We start from the raw sequence: 12,858 nt of genomic DNA on the forward strand, positions 1-12,858 counted from the left end.
TTTGCATATTCCAATATGCTCTTATGTGCATACATACTTTATCCTCCTTGAAATATAAGGCTGGAAGTGGAATAAAGCACCATTGGCCGTTCAGGTGACATAAGGACTAGTAAGTCTTTGGGTACTTTAAAACAAAAAATAGAGTGATTTTCAAACATGACATTATGCCATAGCTGAAATCATTAAGTTACCAAAGAAAAAAAAAACACAATATTTATTGTCTCTGCTAAAAAATTGGTTTACCCTTACAAAATTTAAGCTATACCACATTGCTATGGATCCAGCACACTAAAAACTAATCTCAAGCATTCAAATACCAATAGCTCATTCTTAATTCTGAGTATTTATTATTTTAACAAATACATTAAAAAGGAAAAACTATATTAAGTGATATAAATAGTTTATTTACATTACAGAAAAACATCAAGACAATGTATACTATTTCAAATATATCCATACATATTCAAATATATCTGTAGTACATGTTTTCATTGGTGTAGATTACCACAAATGCAAGGCAACATGTGTAGGTCTTTTATCCTTGTCTTGACTAATATTAATCTAGTCCAAGGTCTCCTCTGGAAGTTTTGCCATTGTGGAAACATGCTTCAAATTAGCCGTGTCGATGCTCTCGTTGTGTTGTCTGAACTGTAGTGGCCTGTGTTTTGCTTTTGCCTGTGCATCCGATTGCTTCTTGGACATTTTCTGTAAGGTACAGCAAACACAGAAATATTTAGGCTTCAGCAATTTACAATGCATGGGCATATATAACAATATATCAAGTGACAGCATCTGATATAAGCTTCTATGATTTATTTTCTCCTTGAGTTTGATTTAATTTAAATTCTTAAAATAAAGGTACAATATCTACAATAAAATCACAAATTCTTAAAACAAAAGTACAATATCAGCAAAATAAACAGCAGTTTAATGAATCGGTTTTATCAAAATAAGTTGCATTTGTTTATAGTATAGTTCAATGGACAGTAACATGTATTGAGAAATGGAATATACATTATTTGTGGGGTGAAATCATTTATAGGGGGTTCATCACTAAAATTCTGCAGTACTGGAAGCCGATCTGGATTTAGATTTATACCCCAAATCGGCTTTGTTTTGAAGCTACAAATGCGAGAACTTGGGGACAAAATATGCACATGGGTAATAAAAAGGTTACGGGACAGGAAATAGACATTTATTACATATAGGGCAAACTTAAAGATAGCAGTAAGGTACCACAAGGCTTATTGTTAGGGTTAATTCTTTTTTATAAATCAGCTTGTGGATGAAACAAAGAATAAATCAGCCCTTGCTGATGACACACAACTTAGCTTCTTAGGGCATGGGCAAGTACACGGCAGATAAAATTTAAGGTTAATAAATATAAAGTAATGCATCCAGTCCAAAGGAATTGCATCACTGTGTATATGCTGCATGGAATAGAACTGGGAATGACAAAAGGGGATGATTTGGGTATTTCATTACAAATTTGCTAAGCTGCAGCACACAATGTGGAGCTGCAGCTTCAAAAGCAAATAATATGGTAAGTTGTAAAAAACAGAGCTCCCAATAATAGTACCCCTCTATAAATTCCTTGTAAGACCATACCTTGAACACGGTATTCAGTTTTGGGCTCCACATTCTAAAAATGATATAGGAAAGTTAGAGAGGGTTCAAAGGCAGGTAACCAGAATATTAAGTGGGATGGAAATTGTGTCTTATAATGGAAGGGGGTCTTTCAACTTGGGAAAAATACACCTTCTAGGTGATCTGATCTACATGTATGAATATATTTGTCTTCAGTTCAAAGAAATGTCATATGATTTATTCTTTCCAAGAACTAGGGGCATACATTACAGATAAAGGAAAGGATATTTAGACATCAGGATGGGAAAGGGTTCTTAAATAGTTAAGATACTCAAAAGATAAGGACCATAACCTGGAGTGCAATGAAAAAATTATGGAAGAAGTGTAAAAATATTTTCCAATCACAAATGCCCTTGGCAGATAAAATTATTTTGAAATTCTGCAATGTAAATAATAATAATAATAATAATAATAATTCCTTTATTTATATAGCGCTCACAGATTACCCAGCACTGCACAAAACTTGTCACATCAGTCCCTGTCCCCAATGGGGCTCACAATCTAATCAACCTACCAGTATGTTTTGGAGGTCTATGTCTATGAGGTCATAAATAATTTTTTTATGTGAGCAGATGAAATAAAGCTCTGTAAAGTAATTATCACAGAGGAGAATATTACAAAGAAACTTGGGGAAGCTGGAGGTTTGAGCATAGGTACATATTTAAGTTTACAATAGACACATGAAGGTTTATACAGAAAATTAAAATTTTAAACACTGGGTTAAACTGCAGCAGAAAAAGACCTGTGGGTATAGATGGTCTCAGCTTTGAAGACCAGTGCCAGAAAGCTGCTGCCAAATCAAATAAAATTATGGGATGCATGAATGAATGTGTACAATTCTAGGCATGAGTGTATAAGGATGACATAGCAGACCAAGGGAAAGTGCAAAGGACAGCGACCAAGGAAATTAGAGGAACGGGGCAATAAGAATGAAAAGACAGATTATTACACTTCAGTTATTCAATTCAGAAAACAATGTTACAATATTTAATTGTAGGTTAGATTACAATGAGATTTACCTAATGATTTTTTTTTTAATAACCAGACACCCACTGTACTAAATGAAAGACAATTTCAATACTGTCAATACTTTCTTTTTTAAAGTAAGACTACTAGATTCTTGAAATGGGACATTGATCCTGAGATTTTTTCAAACTGCCATTTTTAAGTCAGGAAGGAGAAAGTATCTCAATGGACTATTTGGCATTAACTTAAAGTTTTCCCTTTGCTATCCTATGGATCAAAGGTTAAATGTTGGACTTGATGAACTACCTCATAAAAATGTCACATAATTTCACCCGTTTGAAAAGGATCAGGGTGGGAGTGGAGTAAGCAGGGGGCATGAACACCCCTGCCCGCTGTATTAACTATAGTCTCTTGCAGGAAAAATGTAGCTTATACAGTAGATTTAATGTATATGAATATGGGAATATGGACATCAGTAATAAGTGCTAGAAATGTTACAGTACTATCTTGTGATGCTGTAAATCTTATTGTAAAAATAAGATCATTTTCTTTCTATATTTGATGTTGCAGAAAATATGTTAATATTCTTGTAATACCCATCTGATTAATAGTTGTGTAAAGGAAAAAAAACAAACCTAAAATGATTAATTAGGGTATTAAAGCATATTGTATCTCTGTGTAGTGAGAAGCCAGGGAAGCAGACGGGACAACCACTGTAAAATATTAATGGTTTTCTCAGGGTTTATATACATTAATCCATATACTTTATTTTCTGTCTAATCCATTATGCGGTGTTCAACCAAGCAAGCCTCATCAATGTTCACTGCTGAGTAGCTACAAACCTATGATGACAGGGAACATTTTCTGAGTAATATACCTTTCTATTGTTTCTAGTTGACTGAATTTTATACTTCACTTGACAAACTTCCCCACTGCACCGGAATGCTTTGTAATGTCTCTTTCATTTGCTTTAGGCATATCCCATCTTGCAACTTATCCCCAGTGGCAATTTTTGTGACATACAATTCTCTCCTGTCTTCAATTTGCCAAAAGCAAACTATGTGTCAGCTGCAAAATGATGGCATGTGGACACTAGATGGTAAAAACTAAAAGCATAAGTAGATATTCTTTTAAGCACTTGGTGAACCAATACACCACTTAGTGCCCGGTATACAGAACATTTCTTTAAATATTACATAAAATGTATGATTTAGAATCAAGATATAAGAGAAAAAATAATAAAACTTATATACATATATTGTGTAGAATATACAGAATATATTAAGAATTTTTTAGAAATAAATTCATGTTAGGTAAGCTGCTTAGTCATGGAAAATGGCCTCCTGAAGAAAACCACAGATGATACCATGATGGATGGGAAATGAAAACAGAAGCTGTTGTTGTGTTACTGTTAATAAATGTCCAGATGAATCATATTAAATTCTAACAGTAAAAAGGAGATCAAAATGCTGACACTATGATTAGATGCTTAAAAAATATGATGTAATGTGAGGTGCTGAAAGGTGATGTTGTAGTGGGCACAATTTAAAGGGTTACTGTCATTCTGAGCAAATAAAACATAATTCTGCTCCAGTTGTCCCTGGGACACTCAAAGTATTTAGCATCTCATTCCCTATTTAACACCTTTTTTGCCCCCAAAAAACATCTTTTTCACCTCTGCCAAAACCTAGAATCGGCAAGATGAAGGGGTGGGACTTGCCTCCTGGGACATCATCCCAAGCACATGCTGCTGACCAATGAGACCATAACAGACTACAGACTACAAACATAACTTAGAAGCACCCACACAGACTACAGTGGAGCTTGTAACTGAGAGTGCGTTTACACATGATGTTAAAGCATGCGTTTTAAAACACATTACAGGCGGTCCCCTACTTAAGAACACTCGACTTACATACGACCCCTAGTTACAAACGGACCTCTGGATATTGGTAATTTATTGTACTTTAGTCCTAGGCCACAATGATCAGCTGTAACAGTTATCAGAGGTGTCTGTAGTGAAGCTTTAGTGTTAATCCTGATTCTTATGACAACCCAACATTTTTAAAATCCAATTGTCACTGAGACCAAAAAAGTTCTGTCTGGGATTACAATGATAAAATATACAGCTCCGACTTACATACAAACTCAACTTAAGAACAAACCTACAGAGCCTATCTTGTATGTAACCCGGGGACTGCCTGTATAGTAGCTGAGAAAAGAAGATTTTTCTGATAACATTTCTGTTGCTGTCAGTATTGTATTTAAAAAACGCATGTGTTAATGCAATGTTAACACATGTGTCATCATGGTGTTAACAAACACGTGTTAATGAACGTGTGACTGACATTTACATTCTCACTCCGTATTCGACTCAATGAGGACGGAATGTGCTTAGCAACTGCAGGGTTTACTCGGAGAAGCTAATAGCAGGGGAAAAACTGCTTAATAGAAGAGGAAGAAGCAGTATTCTGGTAACTAATCCAACTGCAGAAGGGCTTTTTAATTGCATGCCCTACAACATATCAAAAGTTTTTTTGAATGACAGTTCCTCTAACATTATGCAAAAGATTGTATTATATAAAGTACTTGGAACTGGAGCATGAAGCACTTTATAGCCAGATTGTATTCTAGTTTACATAGTCTATCTGGGAACAAATGGAAATGTTTGGTATATTGCCAGACCAACTAATATGTATGAGCTATCAGACTGTCTCCTGAGTGAAGATGGGGGTGGAAATAAGGACCAAGTTTTTAGATTTCAACTAACCCCGTTCTTTTGTTTTGATGGGAGTTAAGCCAACACAAGAGGTGTCTGGCAGTGGTGTATTCCAATCTCCTCATTTAAACACATCAACATTTAAATGAATATGGGGACAGCCAGGAGCACTCATTATCATCTTACCTACAGCTTATTGTTCTCTTTTATCATGATCTGAATATTTTTCAGAATTGTTTCCATTAACAGAATAAAGGTAGACATCTAAACTAAGTTACTGTAATGTCCTGAAACATCCTTGGCTAAGTGCAATGATTGGTGGAAACAATGATCTAATTGAATAACTCCTTTACTCTGGAGATTAATGTAATCTGACATTTATCTTGTCTCATCTTTGAATTATAGCATAAGTCCACGGTCAGGTTTACATAGAAATGGGACTTATAATCAATATACTATATAATTTTAATGATATTTATTTAGTCTAAATATTCTAAAAACACACACCTGCCACTTCAGTAAAAGTGGAGATACTTAAATTTAATTTTAATTTAATTAGTAGAAGTTAGTGGTAGAGTGTTACTTACTCTAGTAGGAAAACATACTTTCCAATATAGCTCTGTCCAGGGCTCATTACACAGAAGTGGGGCTAGAGTATTTATGAGGGAGATGACCTTTATTTCTTACAACCATAGAAGTTCTATTACTTGAACCTGCATCAATCATATATTGATAACATACCCTAATCAAATAAAAAGCATTTATCTTTATAGGAATTATTTTGCATTTACTTTACACCTAATAGTTATCTTTCCAGTAAGTACAACCTTTCTCATGTAGAGACACATTTTATTAAGACTGGCATATGGAACAGTGATTTCCGGGAGAAACTATAGTCCATAGATCCCATCCATCTCCTTGCCCTGGCCCACCCATGGGGTGGCATGGGGTCAGGAAGCATTCATTGTGAATTGCGGTTTTTCTGATGTCTTTTCTGGCGGACAAGCCATTGTAACTGCCCCACATAGTGTAAGTAGAAGTCTGCCTGGTAAGCCTGCCCTATTGTTCTGTTAATAAATAAAGTATTTGTTTATTAGGTTAATATTATGAATTTTCTAATAACACAACATCCCACATGGTAGCATCTATCTATGAAACTGTATTTATGTCTTAAAGATAGTATTAATAAACCTGCCGATTACATTTAACCATTTAATCCCTCAGCGCTTTTTGTTTTTTCTGTTTCCATTCTTAACTCCCCACCTTTACTCCCTATTACCTTTACCACATCTTTATTATTTGGTCAAAGCAATCCTGGAATACCAAGTTTTGATCTAAAATAATATGGGGGTACAATGTCACCTTATATTCGCACCAAAACCTTTTTATACTTATACTTTATACAGTAAACTGTAGTATGAAGGTATCATTTTTTGTAGGATAAACTGTACAGTAGTTGCACTAGATAGTGTACAAATAGTAAGTTGAGTGGCTTTAGAGTGAAACTTTAGCAAATACAAACCATTCAACCACAGTCCATTAACATTTTCAATAAATTGAGAAAGCTTCCTTTAAAACAGACTACAACTGATTCCTTAATAATAAATCTACCATGTTTTAAAACAACCTAGACTCAGTTTTAGTGCTAATTCCAACTAGGTCGTTTTAAAATATGGCAGATTTTTATCACATTAGTTGGGTGATATGTCTGCAGGTTTCTAAACATGCCAACATCTTCCCTGCCTATTAACTGGCTTTGTTTCCAACAAAAAATGTCCCATTTGTCCCACATTAAGCCAGAACCTATTTTTAATATGACCCACCCCCTTGTGGACAAGAAGTATGTTGTAGAAAGTAAGCAATTCAATGGGGAATATAATAATCCATACTACTTTTCAAAAATGACACAAATTAAAACTATACAACATAATATAAAAAATAACATTCATAAAATACATTTAAAAAAAACAACATTCATGTTTAAGCAAGAGGACGCCTTGAAAGAATTTTACTTCTTTAATTTCAATCTTCACATCCATCAAGATGTGAACTGGTCATTGTGTTTTCCATGCTAACAAATTATCACAGTATCAGAGCGATTGTGTCTTCAAAATTGACAGCCTCCAAGCCGAAACAAAATAAGTAGCTGATGGCATCTTAATAGTTCGCCTGAATAACCCTGTTTACTCGGTAAACAAATGTAGTATCTGATGAATGGATGCACCCTCAATTTACTGACTGTCACACAATGTAAGTATTTCTAACATGATCCATACAGATTGTCATCCATCATATTAAATAAAGCTCTCTTTACTATGATGTAGTTTGCAGTCATTCCCATTCTTCTAGATATTAAACTGTCAAATCAATTGTAAGAATGAAAATATTTAAAATGACTTAGACCCTTGAGATGGGTCTCAACATATCATCATGTGTGTAGAATGCACAAAACATTTTAGAAAGTTATTGCTCATTATAGATTTGTCCATCGATATATATATATTTGCTGCATTGTTACTTACGGTATTGCTAAAACTTACTGTATTGGTTATCACTCACTATATTTGTATTCAATGTGATTGACTTACACAGTGCTTAACTGCTACAAAATTTCAAAATCAATATAGTATGTCATGATAATAAGATTCTTTAATCTTTCGGCAAACAGCATTGTCTCTTCTGTTAAAGGTTTAGTGCAGTTACCAAACATTTATAAACACTGTATATAGAATGCACCAAAATAGCTTGATCATAACAATACAGTACATTTTTTTGAATCCAAACAGAAGCAATAAATGACACCAACATTTAAAAGCATCTTACCCCTGCCTTTTTCCTCCACCTGTATGCCTGCCTCTCAGCACTTTACTGGGTAACTAGCAATTTTGTGCCTTGGTTTACCTTTTTTGTACAAAACTTCCAAACGTGCTCTGGGACTTTTTACTGGCTGTGCACTAGCACTTTAGAAACTGACATCCGCTTGGCACCTTAATACTAGGATATTTGCATATTTGCCCTATAAATGTCTTACCAACATACATTTTGTGCGGATTCTGTGTGGTAGGAATACTGTTTCACCACTGAGTGTTTCTGCAGGTGGTAGCACTGTGTTGACCCTCACCATGGTCTCCAGTCACATTTTGTGTACATTACATGTTTTAAATGCTTTTAAATGTTTGTGTCATTTATCGCTTCTGTTTGGATTCAAATAAAATTTACTGTATTGTGTGAGAAGGTAAAAGGGGCCATTATTGATGGAAGATATGTGTCACTGAGGTGCCTGGCCTCCGTGAAGTGAGCCGGTTAATGTTTGGTCAGGAACCTTAGGTTTCTGACAATTGTTAATGTAGCAAAGCTGCTTAATGCAGTTGATCCGGGCCGGCTTTCAATGGAGTAGTCAAGAGCAGGGTGGGTGACTACTCCCACATATCCAGGCCAGGTTTTGGCTGACAGATAAAGCCAGGAAGCTCAGGTGAGCTGGGGGATGTGTGTTTGCAGTCTGGAAGTCTCCGCTATACTGCATGCAGAGCTGGAGGTGTTACACAGCCAAGGATCAGCAATAGTGACATTGTTTGGTAATCCTGCTGGATGGAGACACAACCTACAAAGGACTGTGAGTCAAGCCTGTTTATATGGACTGTATTTTCTGTTATATGCTGAAGCAAGCGATTCTGTTTCTTTAAACTGTTTTGGAAAGAAATAAAACAGCTACCTGGACTGTTACTGAAGTCGCCATTTGAGTTGATCCCCTACAATTGTTATGATCGAGCTATTTTGGTACATTCTGTTTCTCTGGTTAGTTTGTTGATATACTTCATTGCACCAGCTCAGTTGCATTATAGGTTGTGCTGACCAGTGTATTGTTTAATGTAAACACTGTATATATGTATTACTAAAATCGGTAAGATAAAGATATTTACATCACTGTCCATGTTAAATTCAATTGAGAAAATAAAGTAAGATGTTTTTACAAATTACAAAATTTGTAGTTATTTAGCTTAGAAAAAGAGGGCTAAAGGGAGACATTATTACAATGTACAATATCTGAATGGGCAGTAAAGGAATCTTTTCAAACATATTTTATACCTAGGCCTGTGACCAGGACAAGGGGGCATCCTCTACGCCTACAGGAGAGGCAATTCTACCATCACCATAGACAAAGGTTCTTTACTGTAAGAGCAGTGAGACTATGGAACTCTCTGCCGCAGGAGGTTGTTATGGCGGACTCTATGTACATGTTCAAGAGAGGCCTGGATGCCTTTCTTGAGAACAAAAATATCGCATATTATAGGATAAAAAATGTTTTTAATCTTATAGGTAGGACTTAAAGGAACTGTGTCTTTGTTCAACCTTCTTACTATTTTACGTCAATATAAATAACCTGATTGTTTCCATCATATTTCTATGGGAAATTTATAAAAAAAAATGTTATCTAGCGGGGTTCTTCTTTATTTTTATAATTTAACCAAGATCCTCAAATTTGTTGACTGTGTTACCTGTCACATGAATCTTTGAATACACTGAACTTATTTTGCCTCCTTTACTGGGAAAGTGATCTTTTTTATGCTATAATGAAACCCAAACCTTCAGTAAACTTTAGTGAGAAACATTTGGTATATAATAAACCACATAAGAATATCCCATAGAATTCTAATACAGCGTTTTTCTACATGGCATTCAAAAATAAATCACCTATTTTAATATCTCTGCCACCTTTTCCCATTACTGAAGGCCAGTGAGCACATATAAAAAATAGGGCCTGAATCATCAAGACCTTCTAACTAGACAATATTAAGAGAGTAGGGGGCAACAAAAACAATATGGTGATTTAAATATTTCCATGGAATTAACAATGTGGATCATAAGGCTTTTGAATTGCATTGGTAATGAAGGATGAAATATTCCTTAATCCAGAACAGATTGGTGAGTAGTATATGCCAGTGATAAGAAGGTTCAGATTTTTGGTATAAAAGCTCTGTTACAAGGGACAATGCTGAGAAAAAGATGACCTTATGACACATTCATCTTCATTCATCCACATCAATCATTACATGGAGCAATGTGAAACACAAGGAGGAGAAAGAAATTATATTGGCCTTTACACAAGCCACTTATTAGCTGCATGGTTGGTTAATAGAATATCCTGCAAGGTTATTTGTATTTAGTGGCAGATCTATTGCCAGAGCAGCTATAGCGTAGTACGCCAACCGTAGAGATGGCTACAACGGTGTGGAATACTGTAAGTGCACGGTCGGCAACTGAAAAGGTGGACATTATGAGGGGGCTAAAGATAAAGTGGCAATATAAGGGGCTAAATTAATGGGGATTATACTTTGTGGGGGCCATTAACACAGGTATTACACTACGAGGTAGGTTACAGCAACAAATTAAAGGAAAGGTCACCATATAGGTATTAATATGTTGCGTTATATGAAATGTCATGGAGGAACTAGTGAATGGAGAATAAAACTCTGGGCAGCACAGGAACTAGTGAACACAGACCTACCCCTGGTTTACCTGGAAACTAATTTACGTAGATCTAAAATGATACATTACTAGGCAAAAGGTAAGATACCTCTGAAAAGAAATGCATTCATGTGACAATACACAGGATCATATTCTTTGAATACATAGAAAACAAGGTAATGGGAATGTAGATGAATGATGAATATAGATAGCATCTTTATTATTTTCCATTGGAAGTGTATACAACCTCCTTGTAGCTTCACAGAAAACCTTTATAAACCAAAGTGATTTGCAGCCCATATCATGCACACATCACAAATTATCTACTTTGCCTTTTTCCACATCATAAGCTAGAGCATGGGAGAGCAGATGGTGGCCATACAGAATATTACAGTGATTTATATTTATTTTTTAACAAGCCTTTTTTGCTTCATATAGTATAGTAAACCTGTTTCCGATTATTATTTAATGTAACTAGGTGAACCATTCCTTGCTCCTATTTTGCCTTTTGGAATGAAGACTCTAAGCTTCTTGCTTAAACAGTTTTATAGCAATTTTGTTCCTGTCCATAGACGAAAACTAATAAAAGACATTTATGGTATAATATAATGAAGGTTAAACCTATAAAGCATGGGTAAACGCATGGCATTTAAACCTTTCACATTAAAAATATTTATGCTGCTCTTTTTTTCTAAATCCAGCCACATTAGTAACAAAAGACATCGTGTTCACAGATAATACTGCAATGCCACCTACTTGCTCAGGGCTGATGTGTGGAATTGCAATCTCAAAATTATCTGCTTCCAAGCAGAGACACATTGCAGATAACTACGTCTACTTAAAGCATACACATATATAACCCGAAGACATAAAGAGACAAAGGGAGATGGAGCAAGAGACAGAGAGAGATAAAGTGAGAGAGACCGAAAAAAAAGTGCAACACAGAGATATAGAGTTAGAAAGACTAAGAGAGAGACAGAGAGATAGAGACATGGATGGAGAAAGAGACAGAGATCGTGGAAGAGAGAGCAAAAGAGACAGAAGAACAAAGAAAGAAACAAAGATGTAAGTGAGAGACAAAGAGATGGAGAAAAACGGAAAGAGAAGTCAGGGTTCAGGGATCATGGAGAGATCAGGGTTTAGGGATCTGTCACTTCCAGGGTCAGTGATAGGACTGATCAGGTGAGCTCTTTTATAAATTGTAAGGAATATAGTGGGAACTGTATTTTGTGGGAGCTGCAGACTAATGATCCATCTCTGTTGTATGGCAGTATATGTGGATTTTCTTTATCATTAATTACAATGTGTAAATCGCACATTGTAATTAATGTGTTAAAACCATACCCACTTTATAAGACCCACGACTGTCATGGCAACTGATCGATTACAGGCAATAGAATCCAAGATGGTGGCGCTCACGCGCCGCTGAGATTTAGATGCCTCCTACAACTTTGCTGCAGGCATTTGCATGGTTGACACCCGCGCTCAGTGCAGGTTACTGGTGGGTGTTTGCTGCATATAGGGATTTGGGGGACAGTTCTTTTTATAAATTTTCTGGCAGATTTAATAATGAAATATTAACTTTGTAAAACAGGTTAACAGGACACGAGTGCCTCTCTGCTTCCCCAGCTTTTAATTTATGCACACACCCCCGCTGTAAGCCTCCTCCTCCTGCTGATGCTCTGATGTCACCAGCTGGATCCTAATTCCCCGACTGGAGGAAGAAGGAGGAGGCTTACGGGGATGGGGTGTGCATAAATTAAAAGCCAGGGTAACCGAGAGTCGCTCTCGCACCGTCAGCATGAGTGCCACTGGTCGTTTTACAAAGTTAACATTTCCAGAAGCCAGACAGTTGCCCGATCTCCTAGACGGAACAAGCAGCTTTATAAGGACACTCTAGCCCCAGTAATCTTTAATATGTCCAGCTAAGGAAGAACACATTAGAATTTGACCCAAATTCTCAAAACAGCACCATGGAAATTCCCTGAAATTGAAATCGCAACAACACATTGATCTATTTTTTTGAATTGTACCTTTAATGAGTTTAAGGCACTGAAGTG

General features: G+C 35.9%; 1 protein-coding gene across 2 annotated transcripts in view; it reads right to left on the bottom strand.

Moving 5' to 3' along the window:
* Positions 1-383: 383 nt before the first annotated feature.
* The window catches only part of TMEFF2 (transmembrane protein with EGF like and two follistatin like domains 2), a 337,792-nt gene continuing 325,317 nt past the window's right edge, over positions 384-12,858 (bottom strand). Inside the window, exons 10-11 of one of the 2 annotated variants that reach the window (XM_072120853.1) lie at positions 1,609-1,642; positions 384-705 (exon numbers count right to left, since the gene is read on the bottom strand). In XM_072120853.1, coding sequence (XP_071976954.1) covers positions 562-705; positions 1,609-1,642 — 178 coding nt within the window. In that variant the 3' untranslated portion in view covers positions 384-561. The remainder of the gene's footprint in view (positions 706-1,608; positions 1,643-12,858) is intronic. The other variant, XM_072120854.1, reaches the window with a different exon arrangement.

Source organism: Engystomops pustulosus, chromosome 8, assembly GCF_040894005.1.
Source record: "Engystomops pustulosus chromosome 8, aEngPut4.maternal, whole genome shotgun sequence".
In the NCBI taxonomy this organism is placed as follows: Eukaryota; Metazoa; Chordata; class Amphibia; order Anura; family Leptodactylidae; genus Engystomops; species Engystomops pustulosus.